Raw genomic sequence first — 18,514 nt, 5'->3', positions numbered from 1 at the left:
CAAAGAAAGAGAGGTCAGGCAAGTAGGAGAATCTGGAGAGAGTAGTGTTCTGAGAAAGTACTGTGGAGAAAAGTGATCAACAGTATCAAAGGTTGCAGAGATAAAACCAGTGGAAATATGCATCAGCCATGGGGGGAGGGGAGCTCAGGGGGGTGAAGGGGAAAGTAAGAGCATGAATTATGTAACCATGTTAACTTTTCTAAAAAATAAATATTAATAAACGTTAAAAAAAAAAAGGTTGCAGAGAGAACAAGGAGAATGAAGATTGAGAAAGGGTCAATGGATATGGTAGTTAAGAGACCACAGGTAACTTTGGAGAGAGAGCAGTTTCAGTGGAATGAAAAAGTCAGATTGTATGAGGCTATGGACAAAGTGAGAAGAGAGAAAGCAGAAGTACCTATTGTAGATGACCTTTTCTAGGAGTTTAGTCACAAAGGGCAAAAGAAATATAAGGCAATAGTTAGCAGAAATTAAAGGATCAAGTGAGAGTTTTTTTCAGGATAGAGAAGACATGGGTGTAATAAGGAATGTACCAACAGAAATTAAAAAAAAAAAAAATGATAGGAGCACAGCTAGGTAGCACAGTATTTAGAGCATCAGGCCTGGAGGGTTCAAACCTAGCCTCAGACACTTCCTAGTTGTGTGACCCTAGGCAAGTCACTTAACCCTAAATGCCTAGGCCTTGCTACTCTTCAGACTTAGTATTAATACTAAGACAAAAGGTAAGGGTTTAAAAAACATGATAGAGTGGAGGTGATAAAAGGGAGGAGATGGGACAAGCAAAGGGGTTACCTTGGTAAGAGGTTCATCTTCACCATATGAGAAAGGGATGAAGGAGGAAATAGTGACAAAAACTATTTGAATGGCAGGAGATAAGAAAGAGGGTGCTCACAGCTAATGGCATCATTTTTTTTCCAATAAAATATGAGCCAAGGACTTCAGCTGGGAAAGTGGGGTATGGAAAAGCCTTGGAGGTATGGAAGAACCATAGTGAATAGGGCAGGGAGTAGATAAGTCCACCTTACTCTTAGTGCCTTCCCTTTGAGTATACCCTCAATTTATCTTGCAAATGTCTTGTTTATACATAAACTGTTTATAAGTATCTCTGATTGCTCTTTGATAGCAGGGACTAAGCTTTTGTCTTTCATTGTATGCCTAATGCTTAGTATGGTGCTGAGGACAAGGTAGACATTTAATAAATGCAAGCTGACTGACTCAAACCAGAATTTAAATATGCTAATACTGAAGAAAAAAAAATCAGGAAATGAATAAAGGAACAGACATTGATTGGCATGAAATAGAATTATTTTCTATGAAGTTTAACTACTATAATACAAATACCACAACAAGGAAACTAAAAAAGTCTAAAAACTGCCTAAGCAGGCAGGTATTTGATCTCCTTGCCAAATGGAGAGTGCAATATGGTAATCAATGCCATTTGGAACATAAGCTCATTTGTAGAACCTCATAAAGAAGATGGCTAATACTGCCTAATAAAAAAGCAAGGAGCAATGGAGGGAAAAACAAGCTTAGGGTAAATATTTAAGTAAGCCAAGTTATTAGAAAAAAAAATTCAGGATAAAAGTAGGAGGACAAGAGATAAACAAAAAAAAAATTGAAAAAAGATTGTAATTAATTCTTTTTTTGTAAAAGATTTCAGTGAAGCCACACTACGTGGACTTTAATATTATAGATTCCAAAATATGGTGTGTAAGACCAGGCTACACACAATAGGGCTTTTGGAAAGCAGAGCAGTGTCGGCGAGAAAGAAAGAAAATAAGAACAATCCAGTACCAACAAGTCAGCTCAGAATGTTCAGCCTTTGAGCCGTCTTTAATTTTTTATAATTTAATTTTTATAATTTTTTTCTTTAAGACCAGTTCCCTCCACAAGGCTGGCAAGAAAATCACATACATTATAATTAAAGTCTAAACAACATAGATTCAAGGTTACATGGGAATTTTGGCAGGATACACATTTTTTAATGTAGATTACATTTTAGTCTAAACAGCATTCAAAGGTTACTAAGACCTATTTTTATCCAAAACAATATTCATTACAGTTTTTAATTTTTTTAAACATATTTCAAAAGGTAATGCAAAGTGTGAATTTTCAAAACCGTGACTAAGTTCAATATGTAAAGCAATGATGTAATAAAATATTTTAAGTAATATTTTAAGCAATAAAGTAACAAAGTATTTTAAATTGCCATTCTTTGTCCTCCAGATTTCTCAGGAATCAGGAGAGATTAGAAGCAACTTCTATCATTTTGGATGCTGCTTTGCTGAGAGCATGAAACATTAACTCATTAATTGCTGGTTTACTATAAGGTGATTAGGGGATTTCTTTAAGGGGATTGCTGTATCTAGACTACAAAACTTGGGACTTTACTAGAGAAACTAACTACAACAATTCCAGTAATAAAAAGTATTGGTCAGAAGGGAGTCACACAGGGGGATCTTATTGGGGTTTCCATTCTTCCTGGGGCCTGTTTTTCAAGTCACAGGATCCAATGCATGACTTTGTCATCTGCATGGATTCAATGGGCCCTTGTCCCCTCTGTGGCCCTCAGCAATATGGCATGAGGAATTAGAAATGGTACTAAAAAAATGGGAAGAACAAATGGACAGAGCAACTGAGGACACTGACAGATCAATACTTAAGATATGTGAACTGAAAGATTTATTTTTGTTTTATGTTGATTCTTAGGTTGGTACATTCAAATTTGGAAGGACAGGCTGAAACAGGATGGAAATGAAACCATAAAATTATGAACAGCAAACAAATTTAATCACCAATACTATACTGTAGGACATGTAGTTACTTTGGACATGAATCTTCTGAACCCTGAGCAGGTAAACTTTGAATAAAAGAAACAACATCAATAACAAGCAATATATTTGTAAAACTCATTAACCCAGGAGTTAGTTCTGACAGGCAGAAAGAATATGCACAACTTCATGGATAACAGACCCTTAAATGTCTCAGAAAAACTGGGATATATTTAACCTTAAGGGCTGATATTAAGGAAGAACACTGACATGTATTTCAGTACTGGTTGGGGTGCATAAATCAGGTTGTTGACCCCAAACCTATAATCCTACAGTTATCAGTAGTTCAGGTAGCATAAATTTGTTTATAAGTCTTTCCCTCTGATTATACAAGAGATAATTTTAAAATGGTAGAATGGTGTTTGAAGAATGAAGTCACAGGAGAATCATGTCACAGAGAAACCATCTTGACTTACTCACTTAATAAGGTTAAGATTTCTGGAAGTTTTATAGGAAAATAGAGAGTCAAGAAGTCTTAGGGAACCTTTAAACTCAAGAATTATTTAATTTGTATGTTCCAGAAATCTGGAAAACTTTTCCTGACCACTCCCAAGTGATTTTCTAACATCTAAACTACTATAGCAAATAATGTTTATACAGTAGACTGTTTAGATAGTTTAGTAGTAGTTTAGATAGTAGTGTAAGTCACTCCCTTTATCTTGTGATATTTCTATAGTCTTAACCAGCTATTTTAACTAAGCAGTTATTAACTTTGTTCGTATTTATTATTATGTCTTCTCTATCAACTAGGAACCAATTTTTACAGATTATACTCTACACATTATCTGGCAGAATTATTGTTGTTTAGTCATTTTGGGTTGGGTTTGACTCTTCATGAGTTAATCCTGTTGGGATTTTCATGGCAAAGATACACAAATGGTTTGCCATTTCCTTTTCCAGCATATTTTATAGATAAGGAAACTGAGGCAAACAGGGTTAAGTGATTTGCCCAGGATTAAGGTCAGGGTCATACAGCCAAGTAGGTATCTGAGCCACATGGAAACATAAGATTTTCCTGACTCCAGGCCTGGCATTCTATCTACTGCACTACCTACCTGCCCCAGCCAACAGAGTATCTAGCATATATTAGACATTTAACTAACATGTTTTTATAAAATGACCATCAATTCTTTGTAGTAATAATGTCTTGGGGAAAAAAGATATGGGCATAAGGGAGGAAAAGAATCCTTGTTTCTAATCTTTGATAATTTATTTGGCTTAAAATGAACAATCATTACATCTAGTTTCCAGAAACTCTTACTAAAGTCTATGCACTGACTACTATCAAAAAGAAGTGTTTCCTTAGCAGAAAGATTATTTTTCAAAGGAAAAATTAAGTATGTAAATGTGAGTGAATGATATTTTATGCTGCTTAGAAAAATAACTAGGAATGCCAGCTGCTATTCCAACTAATTTATTAAAATTTTATTTCTAGTAATTATTTTTAAGATTTTCCATATTCATTCAGGCTTAGAATAAAAACATGTTTCTACAAGACATAAATATTATTCTATGTTGGAGAGTATCTTGAAATTTCTTCATCATCTTCTGTCCAAAATACATGTTCCTTTGGATTTCCTTGAGCTACTATTCAACAAATAAACTGGATCCTCAAATCTCAGCAAGAGGTGTTGTTACTTTAATAAAATGGACTAGGAATTATCTTTAAAAGTCACTCATTACTCGATTCTGTAAAGTGTCTCAAACTGGTCACCCAAAGGTTACATAAAGGAAACGAATGTGGTAGAAACAAAGGAAAAAAACTATGAATAGAGGATTAAAGACAAGAAGGAAGGAGAGTAACTTACAATTTTGGTCTGAATCTTCTATTAATATTCTTAATTTCTGAACACAAAGCTGAAAAGAAAAGTTAAAGTCAGTCATTATAGCTTTTAAAATTAGAGGGCTGTAATTTTTAGTGGGATAGGAGTCAACCCAGAAATCCTACAAGAGCAATTGCCTACTTCTCAGCACTCCCTCCACATGGTCTACCATTGCTTTCCTCTTCATCCCCAATATTTTGAAAAATGCTTCCCACTCACTAGCCATGTCTATGCCTTTAGACAACAACAGAAATAAACACTACAGGTTAAAGGAGTCCTACACCTTGCAGAGAGGCAAACATGTGATTACTGATTTCAGTATATAACAGCCAAAGAGGTATTTAGAGGCACCCAAATCTTCTTTCTCTCTACAGTCAGTTATACCTTTTAACCTCAGCTAATTTTGTTCACTTCACTGTGGCTCACAAAACAGAAAACAATAAGTTGGCAGAGTTTCTCTTTCTATGGATCTTCAACTACTCTGTATTCATGCATTTTCTGTAATTAGAACACAAAGACGGAGATGACCATACCTGGATGCTGGCACTGTGATTGGGCATTCCGGAAGACAAAGATATCAAAACTGAAAAGAAACAGTATCTATTAAACTTTCAGTTCAGACAAACCAACAACCAAATCTCAAGAAATACAAACAATAGTAGACATGTATTTAATTTTGAGCCTTTTGTTTGCTTCTTCACAGGTCTACCAATATAAAAAAACTGAGTATGGGGGCAACTATGTGGCTCAGTAGATTGAGAGCCAGGACCAGAGATGGAAGGTCCTGGGTTCAAATCTGGCTGCAGACACTTCCCAGCTATGTGACCCTGGGCAAGTCACTTAAACCCCATTGCCTAGACCTTACCACTCTTCTGCCTTGGAACTAATACACAGTATTGATACTAAGATGGAAGACAAGGGTTTAAAAAAAGCAAACAAACAAAAAACCACTAGTATCAGAGACCTCTGAGAACAATTAATTTTCAATTATCTGGCAATTTTTTTTTCACTTCAGTTCAGTTTCAGTCAATTCAGTGCCATTTAGTTCAGTTTCATTCAATATTCATTGATTAAGTGTCTATGGCAAATTTTTAAAAGATGAATCAGCTACCTTAAGCCTCAAGAAATTTCTAGATTGTACCTTATTACCATGTCATAAATACTAGGTGATTTTAATAACAGTGTAAATGTCAAATATAATTAAGGAGGTAGTATGCAAATTTAGTTATGACCCTTACAAAATCCTAATAGAAACACTTGGTATAGCTCATGTTGCTATATGTCTCCATGCACCAAGGCAGAGTACACTGTTCTTTCACAACTCAACAGAAGTTCCCTGATTGACTTTCAGACTGTGATCTGAAAAATTCATCACTCTTAAACCAACCTGTTGAAGAGACTCTGAATATGGCTAGACAGTAAGTCACTGGGCCCTTCAAAAAAGTTTAAGAGAACCTATCAGTGTATATTCAGCTGGTACTGCCTTTAAGATCCTAGGGTTCACTTCACACCATTAAGAGGAATTCAACTAATACTTTAGTGGGAGTTATTTATGTAAAAGTCAAAATGATAAAAATGGAACATGATGCCTATAACTAGCCCATGACTATGATAAATACACAAGGCATGCTCACTCTCTAGATAACAAAGTAATATTCATGTCTCTAGAGAATATTTCAAACCAAACTCACCATGAAACACTTTTGACCTTCTATGATACAAATGGGACATATAAAAGCTAAAAGATTCTGAAAGCATGGCATGCCCTCCAAAACCATATCAGAGGATTTCAATTTATAATAAAATATAAGGGACAGGATGGAATAAAACAGAAAAAATTAAGTATTTTCATTTAGAAAATATACGTATTTTTGAGATATAGCTAGACCCATATGACTGAGAGGAAAGGGACATTGTAAATTTTCATGTCTAACTCCCTCAGGTTTGCAAATGAGGAAACTGAAGTCCAAGAAGGTTAGGTGATTTTTTTCCAAAGACATATAACTAAAAGGGAGAAGAGTCAGGATTTGAAGCCAGCTTCTCCAACTTCTAATCTAATGGCCAAAACAGTATATGAGTTCCAATAATGTAATATTTATTTTGGAAAGGGCAAATATTACTGTCACTGAAATTTTTTTCACAGAATCCTTCTTTTCAATACATAAAATGCCTGTGTTCCATGGGAAAATATGGGAAATGCTACTCTTTATATGTAGATGATAGGGATGGAATAAGAACTAGATATAGAATTTCACTGTGCATACCCAAAGATTATATTTGCCCTCTGTAGCAAATTAAATGATTTTTAAGGTTACTCACAATCTTAGTCAAATTATGTAAGGAAAAGGTTTATAGTAATATGGATTAGGTAAGTTAATATAAAACAACAGGTATTACAACTGAGATATAATAATATTGTGGCTAATGTTAGAGTTATCTTTGTGTCTGTTTTATCTTCCTACTAGTCTATTCATTTCGTGAAAGCAAGATCCCAGTCTTCTCTAAACTGTTTAATCTTCCCAGCACCCAGCTGAGTGCTCAGGACACAGATGTAATAAACATCTACTGAATACAAACACATGAATCCCAGCTACCAGGATAGGCCATATTATAAATTATGGAGGCAATGACCTAAATGTAGGGTCCATCAATAAAAGGTTATTATTGTTTGCCTTTACCTCTGCTCCTAAGTCTGTGAGTTCTCTAGAATAGGCCAGTTTCTAACAATAATGCCACATTTTCCAAAATCGCTAGCCATATGTGTTGGTACATAGATCAACTCTGCATTTTCTGGGTTTTAATGTCTTCAATACAAGCAGAACTTAAGAAAACCAAACCAATAACAACAACAACAACAAAAACCAAACACAGTTGGTTTTCAAAAGTCAGAATTTTACTCCTCATTGATATTAATAATCTGATTTTGAAATGTTCCACAAAGTATAATAAACAATTCTTCAAAATGACATGAGAAGAAAAGGCCTCCACCTCATTAAGTGAAGGCAGAAACATTTCTACTTCCAAACTCCCAACTTGGGTAAGTCTAATGAACTCCACTCTATAACCAGGATCTAATCTGTAGGTTGAAGTATAGGGCTAAGTGGAACACCATGCTTACAAAGAATTTTTTTTTACTTTTTTTTAAAGGTCTTTCAGAATGAAGATCTTATTTTAGTCTCATTCAAAAAAAGAGCCTCCATCCTCTTCATTCTGACAAAACCCTTAGTTTCTAAGTTGCAAGGCAACAGTAGGTAAATGGTCTCAAGTTCAATGTGCAGTCACAATCAGAACACCTGGTAATGAAAGGGCTTCTTTTGGCCTCTGGGGCTCTCACTAATTTGATTACATTTAATTTAATTAGAGGAGAACTCAGTACTCCTATATCCTTTCAAGCAAAGATTTAAAAGCATCTGTTTCATCAATAAAGGTACAGTTTCACATAACATCTGGAATGGCAGACAAAAAAAAAAATGAACTAAACTCTAGCCAGGTGTGTGCCAGCTGGACTAGTTTTGCTTTAACTTTTACACTGCCTGAAAAGATAACATTATTCTCTAATGGGGAAATGATTATCCCTAAGCCTACAGTGCTGACAATGGGCAGATGTGCTTTCAAACACTACCATATAATTGAAGAATTAGATTAAAAGAAGATGTCAGCTTTATTTTGGTACTGAGGTATATATTAACATCACAATAGAATGAAATAAGAGGAGATTGGGTCTAAAAATGTAACCAAGAAAATGAATGTTTTGGGACAGTGATAGGCAAACTTTTTAAAGAAGGGGCCAAAGGAAAGGAAATGCTCATCTGTGGGTCTGTTTCTAAGGCAACTCCTTCGAAGTTTCATTGTATTGTATCCTACTCATTGTATTTGTCAGAACAGGAATAATGTCAGGGGCAGATAGAGCGTTTCAGGGGGCCAAATCTGGCCTGCGGGCTGGCAGTAGTTTTCCCATCACTGTCTTAGGGGCTTGAAATAGTGCCTGAATAATAAAGGTAAAGGGAAAAAATTTCACACAAAAATCAGAGACCCTCAGAAGACACAGTCATTGGCCTGGTACACTAACTCTTGACCACTTAGCTTTCACTATGGTACTTTTGTGACAAATTTAGGCCAAACAGATTTTCCCTATGGACTTAGATTTAAGAAGAGACAATACTTGATTTGGTAAGGGGCATGGTTGTGCCGGGGAAGAGGTAGTAAATGGCAAATTAAGGCATTCTCCCAGTACTCCTTGATGTATGCTTGTGAAAGGAATGTACATGCTGGAGCTCTTCTTTGGTATGAATATGAAATTGGGTCCTCACCTGCTATCACTGTGTTGACACATTCATAGAGAAGAGACATGGCAGAAGTGCTGAAAAGAGAGAGGCGACAAAATGACCAAATGTCCTTTAAAAATCTTAAACACCACGACAGTTCAAGGAAAACAAAGAGCTGAATGTTATTGATGAATTCAGCAAAATGGCTATGCCCAAATTCTTAATGTGTCTTTGGCTTTAGTTTCCAAAGAACATAACTCAACCTGAGAGAAGGGACAAATTTCTCAAAATTTCCACCAATCTGTGATGTGAAAACATAGAAGGTGTCTTTCAAATGGAAAATCACACAAACTTATTTGTATGAAAAAAATCTGCCTGCAAGAATAATAGCAACAATACCATAGATCAGTGAGGCAAACTATTCCCAGGGGGCCAGATGCAGACCATAGTTTGCCCATTAGTGCCTTAAGCAATTCCCTAATCACTATGCTCCCACATCCAGATATAGTGATTAGAGAATTGCTTAAGGAAGTGATGGACAAACTATGGCCTGGATCTGGCCCACGGGGGAATAGTTTGACCATCACTGCCCTAGATTGATGTAACATTTTGCTTTCTGAAGCAAATTCATCATCTCACATGAACCACTTATGATAACAAGCTCTAAAGCCTGGGGGTCCCTGCCAATATGTTGGAAGGCAAAGTTAGGGCCTCGGTGGGGCTGAAGGGGGTGGTGATCAAATCCCCTCCCCTCCCATGGGAGGCTTGAATTTTAAGGGACAGAGCTTAAGTGCCAGGCCACAGATAAGAACTTATTGCTACAGATTTCTGATCTAGAGCTCTGTAACACTGTGGTCCTTTTTCACAGGATAAATCCAAGACCTGAGTTTGGTGAATGTCTTTTGTCTCTAAGCTCATTATCTACTATGATTAAAAATCAAATCATCTAAAGACAAGACTCTACAAGTGTGGGAAAGATTGGATCAAAATAGAATCAACTTGCTTATTTATTAATGAAACAAATCAGATTTATACATTTTCCTAATCTTTATTAAAGCTTAAGATGTCTTATCTAAGTAAGTTTTGGTTTCTTCATAAAGAAGTTTTAAGTTCTTCCAAAAAATATCTTTTAACAATAGATCCAAAAAGATCTAACAGACCATCATGTTTCTGCTCAACTTCAACATGCTAACTCCTCAGAAATATTAACATAACCAGGATAAGAAGAAGGAGGGGACAAATACACACTGTATTTTATATTTTGTATTCCATTCCTAAAAACTAACATCATGAAGAGAGGCATGTAACACAGAAGTCATATCAGCATTTATAAGTAATTCAAGTACAGTAGAAAAAGCACTTGACAGAGATCTGGGAAATGAGGGTTGGAAGATTGGACCTCCCATGAAGTGTGTTATATCTTGGGCAAGTCATTTCTATCCACTCTGAACCTGAGGCAGAGAGCATTGCTATATCTTGCTATTATGAGGAAAATCAATTATGCTAGTGAATAATCCTCGAAGTTCATTAAAATGATGAACTATAATAAAGATAGAACAAGAAGACACAGGACTAACCTATAAATAAATACTAACCAAATTTGATATTCTTCCTGAAGAAGTATTAAATTTGAATAGTAGTCTGTACAGAAAATAACTGAACTCTTTCTTTAGGATTTAAACAAAGGTTTAAACCTAGATTCTCTGGCTGTTTAACAGAGAGAAAAAAAAATCATAGCAGGAATCTTTCTTTGCCTTTATTTTGAAAATAGAGATAGTATTTTGCTACAGTGGTAGTGTCTTTCTATAAAGACCTACTAATATAGTTAAAATTTAAATTGTCCACAATCCAAACACCTATTGCATGTTAATGTAGAAAGCTTTAAAGCTTATTGGTATAAAAAAGCAATAGGATGAGAAGAATCTCAGAGATAGAAGGTATCTTAGAGATAATCTAGTCTTTTGTAGGAATAAGGAAATGAATGGCTGAGTAATAATTTGCAGAATATTACAAAGGTACATACTGGCAGGGTAGGGACTAGATTCTAGCAATAAGGATTCTTGGTCAAGAAATCAATTTCAAATACTTGTACAAAAATATTCATAGCCACTCTCTTTGTGGTGGCAAAAAAAGTATAAAATAGGGGAAAGGGGTGTCCCACAATTGGGAAATGGCTGAAAAAATTGTGGTATATGATGGTGCTAGGATACTACTGTACTGAAAGGATTGATGATCTGGAGGCTTTCCATATGAACTGGGAGAACCTCAATGAACTGATGCAAAGTGAAATGAACAGAACCAGAAGAACACTGTACACAGAAAGTAAAATGTGGAAAAATCCAATGTAATGGACTTTGTTACTAGTAGAAATGCAACAAGCCAGGAAACGCCTGAGGGACTTATGAGAAAGAATGCTAACCACATTGAAAGAAAGAACTATGGGAGTAGAAATGCAAAAGCAAAATATATGGCATCACTTATTACATGTATATATAGGTATGTGATTTGGAGTTTAGGCCTTTAAAAAAATTGCTCTATAGCAAAAATGGATAATATGGAAATAGGTACCAAGTGACAACATTTGCACAACCCAGTGGAATTGCTTGTTCACTCTGGGAGAGGGAGGGAAAGGAAATGAATCATATAAACATGGGGAAAACTTTTTAAATAAATAAATAAAATTTAAAAAAAGAAATCCGTTTCAAAGCTAATGCCTAAAAATAGATTCATTTCCTTTGGACAAACAGGTAACAAGCTCAATTTGTTCATTCAATCTGGGCCAATTATTTTAACACTTTGGAGAGATATCTAACACACAAGTCATAGTAGCATTCTTAAGTAAGAAATAACACTTGATAGAGAGCTGGTGAGGTAAGAGTTCTAGGATAAGCTTTCCCATGAAATGTTATGTCTTGAATAAGACACTAACTCTCTGGACCTCAGTTTCCTTCTTTGTAAAATAAAGGGTGAAACTAAAAAGGTTTTATGGTTCTCTTTGCCTCTAACATATTATGATTCTATTGTTATGATTAACAGATGCAATTTTAAACCAGAACCTTCTTTTTCTGCAATGTGTGGTTAAAAGGTTTGATCTGTCAATCTATCTGAGAAAAAACTTGGGGACCACAATTCAGAGATTCACATATATGATCTTAATTAATGAGCTGAGAAAAAGAAAACCTTTCTTTAAATCTTCCATCTTAACAATAGTAAAATAGAGAAAAACATGACAGTTTTATTTATAAAAAAGAAGTGCAACCTGCTCAAAATGATAAAAAAAACAAAAATCCAGGCCCATAGCCTATAGAGAAGAACCTTCATGATCCATGAGATTATCCATGGGACAGTCCATTAATGTACTGTAGAAAAGGGATTTCTTTTCCTCCTCATCATCAACAACAACTGACCAACTGCTAAAAACAAGGCACATAGGTACAGGAACCTCAAGAGTAGCAGCACCCAACCAAATGGCATATCCTGCTTTCAACGAACCCCTCAAGGCTTATCATCTGGTGAATGAGCTCCTGTGAAGGAGGCAAGCATCTCTACCAACTGCCAACCAATCACAGGACAGGTAAGACAGCCTAGCTGAAGCAGTAAGGGCCCTTTAGGGAGAGACGGGAGGGAGCTTGTGATAAGTCAAACCAACACCACCATCCCTCAGACTCTGATAAGGATAGCCCTAGATGCTTAACCTATTTGAAATATCAAGGCTTCCAACCCACTGTCCTCAACCATCAACCTGGGAAACAAACCCTTTGGAAATGCAGCTGGCAGCTGTTCCCACAGGTGCTACAACCACATCTATTAAAGACCCAAAAGAGAAATACAGGAGGTCCTAACTTCAAATGTAGCCTCAGATACTTCCTAGCTGTGTGACCCAGGCAAGTCACTTTACCCCATTTGCCTAGCCCTTGCTACTCTTCTGCTATGGAACTGATAGTCACTATTAATTTTAAAACAGAAACTAAGGGCTTAAAAAAAAAAAAGATGTGATTTTATCAGTGGAAATGACATTACAGAAGAGGCATTACCGTCTTTCCATCTGACTTGTAGATGATACCTCCTCTTATCTCTTCCACTAGAAAGTGAGCCTCTTGAGAACAAGAGCTGGCTTGCTTTCTCTTTCCCAGAGCTTTGCATTTGGTAAGTGCTTAATGATTGTTTTATTCATTCATTATTGTATGTGGGCTAGATTTCAATTTTCTAAGCGTGAATTATTTATGACAAAATTTTAATCAGAGCCTGATTTTTTTCCCTATGACTCAGGACACTATGGAAGATAAATACATCTGAGTACTTTCTCTCAACAGAACAGAAAGCTTCTTTTTTCCTAGTGAGTAAATCCTTAAGTTTCTCATTAAATATATTTTGAGTACTGATCCATTAGAATCTATTAAGAACATAAAAATTACTTCACTCAAATCACTGCCTCTTCACTAACAATTAAGTGTGAGTGTATGAATCAGCGAATAAGTATATATAAATTATCTATTAAATAGAAGATAATTAACAGAGGAAGGGACTAAAATTAAGAGAGAATGGGAAAGGCTTCCTGTAGAAGGTAGGATTTTAGTGGTCACTTTAAAGGAAGCCAGGTGAAGCCTAATAGGGAAAATTGTTCCAGACATGGGAGACAGCAAGAGAGTGATAGAATGTCTTTTTCATGAAAGCCAGGGCCACCAGATGAAAGAAGTGATGGTGGGGATTAAGGTATAAGACAACTGGATATGAAGAAGGAGGCTAGAAGAAGGAGACAACATTTTGTTTTTGGTACTGGAGGTGACAGGAAACCATTGGAGTTTATTGGTTGGAGGGCAGTAAGATGACTGGACCTGTACTTTGAGAAAAATCACTTTGTTACCTGAATGGGACTAAAGTGGGGAGAGATGTGAGGAAAGCAGATCCACGATCAGACTAATAGCCTGATCCAAGCATAAGGTGATGAGAGCTTGAATTAAAGAGGTGAAATTGTCAGAAGAAGAAAGAAGGATATTTGAGAAAGGATGAAAGACGAAATAGACAAGACCTGGCAACAAACTGGATATGAGAGGTAAGAGATGGTGAGGAGTCCAGGATAATTCTTAGACCATCTTGAGGAACTGAGAAAATGCTGACTATTACTTGTAACAATAATAGGGAAGTTTGAAGTTGGGAAGGGTTTAGACAGAAAGTTGGTTGTGCTAGAGTTGCCTATTGAACATCCAGTTTGGGATGTCTGAAACGCAATTAGAGATATGAGACTAGAAGTTAGCAAAGTAGTTAGGGGAAGATGCCAGATTCATACCAAAATGTTTTAGGGTATTTAGGGTTTTGTAGTTCTCTAAGTTTTTCTGTAACATTATTTCATTAGTTGCTCTCCAGAACCCTGTGAAGCTGGCAGGTGAACTGCAATTATTTTCTTTCTACAAATGAGGAAACTGAAGCTCTCCGAAGGAAGGTGACTTGCCCAAGGCTGGTTAAGTGGCAGAGTTGGAATTAGAACCTAGGTCTCCTGGTTCCTACTCTAATGTTCTTTCTAATTACACCAAACAGGTCATGCCAGTTCAATTCCCTCTTGTTATCTAATCGAAGCACAACTGAGGCTCAAATGAAGAAGCCTAGCAATGAAGAATGGCACCAAAAGGAATCATTCTCAAAACAGTGATTTAATGAAAACAAAACAAAGTTACTTTATTATAGAATCTAGAACAATACAAATTAGTATGAAATTAAACAATTTAAAATTTTATTGAGTGCCAGGAAATTTAATGACAATTTAAAAGAATTCTAGATTGTCAGAGTGGATAGGATCTTAAAGGCAAATTAAACCAATAAGAATAATCAAAATGTGTGTTATGCTTAAGTTTTAAAAATGTACCGCCCACACTGGGTAGCTCAGTGAATTGAGAGCCAGACCTAGAGACAGGAGATCCTAGATTCAAATCTGGTCTCAGACATTTCCTAGCTGGGTGACCCTGGGCAAGTCACTTGCCTACCCCTTACCACTCTTCTGCCTTGGAACCAATATACAGTATTGATTCCAAGGTGGAAGGTAAGGGTTTAAAAAAAAATTTTTTTTTAAATGTAATGCCCAAGAGTGTTTCAGAATGATCTAATTACAATATATATTACTATAAATAACATAATATAGACCCATGAATATTTATGAATTTGGTCTTCAAATATCTATTTTAAGTAATTACATATTTAAGAAAAAGAACATTTTTATTTGTTTGGAGACTAGGAATTGAAAATTTTCACTTCCAACTTACCTATGTATTAGGTTGGTGAGAGGTTCAATCAGTTTCTTTCCCAATCTTGGTTCTAAGGGGGTAAGAGCACCAAACTATTTGAATAAAAGGAAAAATTAATAGGTTATTTTGTGGCAGTGATGTGGTTGTATAGTGTTGAATAATGAGAAATGGTACTCATAGATCCTATGTTTTTACTAGTTAGCAGATATTGCCAATTAGAATGTAGATTCCAACCCTAGCCTTTCCTTGTGCCTTCCTCCCAGTTGATAAGAGCTTGCAAGCTTGAAGGGGAGGGGATATGAGCTACCTTGAAGGTTGACAGGTGATGTTAAGCAGGATATGGGAAGGAATATCACACATGCACACTGGGGATCTCTGCAATTAAGGGAAGATCTTTATGATTAGGGGAAATTCCCCAAACTCTGTACATGCCTTCTTTCTCTTTTCATGCCCTGAAAATAACCTTATGACATGTCAACTCTTAAAACACAACTCTAGATGGATCAATCAAACAGATTTGAGGTAAATGACCTCAGTAATCTAGTTTTCCATAAACCCAAAGACCTCAGCTTTTGGGACAAGAACTCACCATCTAACAAAAACTGCTGGGAAAACTGGAAAACAGTATGGTAAAAATTAGGTTTAGATCAATATCTTACACCCTATACCAAGATAAATTCAAAATGAGTAAATGACTTAAATATAAAGAGTGAAATCATAAATAAATTAGGTGAACACAGATTATTATACCTGTCAGATCTGTGGGAAAGGAAGGAATTTAAGACCAAGCAAGAGATAGAGAACATTGCAAAATGTAAAATGAATGACTTTGATTATATCAAATTAAAAAGGTTTTGTACAAACAAAACCATGCAACCAAAATTAGAAGGAAAGCAACAAACTGGGAGAACATTTTTTATAACAAAACTCTCTGACAAAGGTTCAATTTCCCCAAAATATAAAGAACTAAGTCAATTCTACAAAAAAATCAAACCATTCCCCAATTGACAAATGGTCAAGGGACATGAATAGGCAGTTTTCACAGGATGAAATCAAAACTATCAATGAGGACATGGTTCTAAATCCCTCTTGATTAAAGAAATGCAAATTAAAACAACTCTGAGGTACCACTTCACACCTAGTAGATTGGCCAATATGACAGCAAAGGAAAGTGATAAAAGTTGGAGGGGATGTGGCAAAATTGGGACACTAACTCACTGCTGGTAGAGTTATGAATTGGTCCAACCATTCTGGAGGACAATTTGAAACTATGCACAAAGGGCTTTAAATGAATGCCTGCCTTTTAACCCAGCCATACCACTGCTGGGTTTATACCCCAAAGAGATAAAAAGAAAAAAGACTTGTACAAAAATATTCATAGCTGCACTCTTTGTGGTGGCAAAAAATTGGAAAATAAGGGGGTGTTCATCGATTGGGGAATGACTGAATAAATTGTGGTATATGTTGGTGATGGAATTATTTTGCTGAAAGAAATAAAGAAATGGAGGAATTCAATGTGAATTGGAATGACCTCCAGAAATTGATGCGGAGTGAAAGGAGCAGAACCAGGAGAACATTGTACATAGAGACTGATACATTATGGCACAATCAAATGTAATGGACTTTTCTACCAGTAACAATGCAATGACCCAGGACCATCCAGAGGAACTTGGGAGAAAGAACGCTATCCACATCCAGAGAAAGAACTGTGGAACTAGAAATGCATTAGAAAAATATCTGATCAACTATGTAGTGCAATAGGGATGTGATTAGGGTTTTGATGTTAAAAAAAAAATCACTCTACTGCAAATATGAATAACAAGGAAATAGGTTTTGAACAATGATACATGTATAACACAATGGAACTGCTTGTCAGCTTTTGGGTGTGTGTGTGGGGGGGGGGGTAGGGGGGATCATGAATCATGTAACCATGGAAAAATATTCTAAATAAAAATTTTAATACGATAACACACACCTCTCCTGAAAACCTACATGGCCTCTCCCTCTGCCCATTTTCCAGGTTTTTCAGCCAGGAATGCTCCTGTACAGCCTAGGGGAGGAATAATCTGAGGAAAAGTAAAGAATGCCCAAGGATGGGAGGAGGGTAATCTTCAATAAATCTAGAAACCTGAAACTTTCCTGCAACCCATGGCCATTTCAGTGGCCATTCCATCTCTGAAAGGGCCTTTCCACCATCTCCAACAATCTGGAAAAAATATTTCATGCCTTTAGATAAATGAGATGACTACAATTCTTTGGGTGAGAACCAGCATTCTCTCTCCCATAACAAACTTATTCTCCCACAATAGTAGGATAGAGACCACATTTATCTTTTTTTTTTTTTAGAACAAATCAAGTTTGTAGCAGGTGTTTCTTCCTGAGCATGTTGGTTACAAGGCAGATATTCTCACTCCTTTAGATCAATTTATTGTGATTTACTGTGTAGTCTCTTTTGACGACAATTATTAAGTGGTCTGTTTTGTTTTTTAAATAACAAAGTCAAAGGACCTGGAACTTAGAAAATGATAATGACTTTTTGTTTGTTATTAATTTATTTGAATATACTTTTACAAATATTAATAGTTTCATCTAAGATTTTATTCCTTATACTCTAAATTTACTTAATTTCCTTTTTTTCTGATAGTTATTTTATAAGAAAAAACATTTAATCCAAATATTCAATGTTAACTCATGAACAATTTTCCTAATGAAATCAAAAAACAATAATCATAGCATGGAAATACTTGCCAATTTGATAATCTTAATGAGGACCCAATTATTAGTGGAAGAAGTCATCAACTTAAAAAATAATGGAGCAAGGGAAAGGTAGTTTTTGGGATTTCGTCTGGCCAGCTCACAGATGACATTCACTGCTGCAGACTGCACACCTGTGAATATGAAGAGAAGGCCATCAGTAGGGGAGAGCTCCACTCCAGCAGCATCTAATTACTTTAGTACCTACAGGCAAGAATGCCACAAGTCATTCTAAGGGAACCGTTTTTTTCATATTCTCACCCTCTAAATATTCTTTCTTTTAGAGAGAAAACATCATATTAAATTTTCTGTGGAACACTTTTGTCCATTCATGCAGTAAACATCCTAATTTGGTCTCTCATCCCTTCTTATCTATACTGTAGCTGGTTTCTGATTGATGTTCTTGACTTAAATCTCTTCCTGCAACAACCCTTCCCTCCCATAGATGCCCAAAGTATATTCCTAAATCTAAAGCAGATTCCCAACCATGTCTTTCTTTTTGACTGATCTCCAAGAGCTCCCTATTCCGTTAGGATTACCAAATCTTCCATTTGACATTTAAAGTCCTTGAACACTTAGTGCCAATTTAGCTTATACATTATTCC

The 18,514-nt window shown here is 35.9% G+C and overlaps 1 protein-coding gene across 4 annotated transcripts in view; it reads right to left on the bottom strand.

Annotated features, from left to right (window-relative positions):
* AP3D1 (adaptor related protein complex 3 subunit delta 1) overlaps window positions 1-18,514 on the bottom strand; it is a 158,257-nt gene that overhangs the window by 64,837 nt on the left and 74,906 nt on the right. For all 4 annotated transcript variants that reach the window (XM_044672049.1, XM_044672060.1, XM_044672041.1 and 1 more), the window contains exons 7-11: window positions 17,904-18,043; window positions 15,174-15,247; window positions 8,965-9,014; window positions 5,188-5,237; window positions 4,640-4,688 (exon numbers count right to left, since the gene is read on the bottom strand). In XM_044672049.1, coding sequence (XP_044527984.1) covers window positions 4,640-4,688; window positions 5,188-5,237; window positions 8,965-9,014; window positions 15,174-15,247; window positions 17,904-18,043 — 363 coding nt within the window. The remainder of the gene's footprint in view (window positions 1-4,639; window positions 4,689-5,187; window positions 5,238-8,964; window positions 9,015-15,173; window positions 15,248-17,903; window positions 18,044-18,514) is intronic.

This window comes from Gracilinanus agilis, chromosome 1 (genome assembly GCF_016433145.1).
Source record: "Gracilinanus agilis isolate LMUSP501 chromosome 1, AgileGrace, whole genome shotgun sequence".
In the NCBI taxonomy this organism is placed as follows: domain Eukaryota; kingdom Metazoa; phylum Chordata; class Mammalia; order Didelphimorphia; family Didelphidae; genus Gracilinanus; species Gracilinanus agilis.
This window is presented reverse-complemented; position numbering and strand designations above follow the sequence as displayed.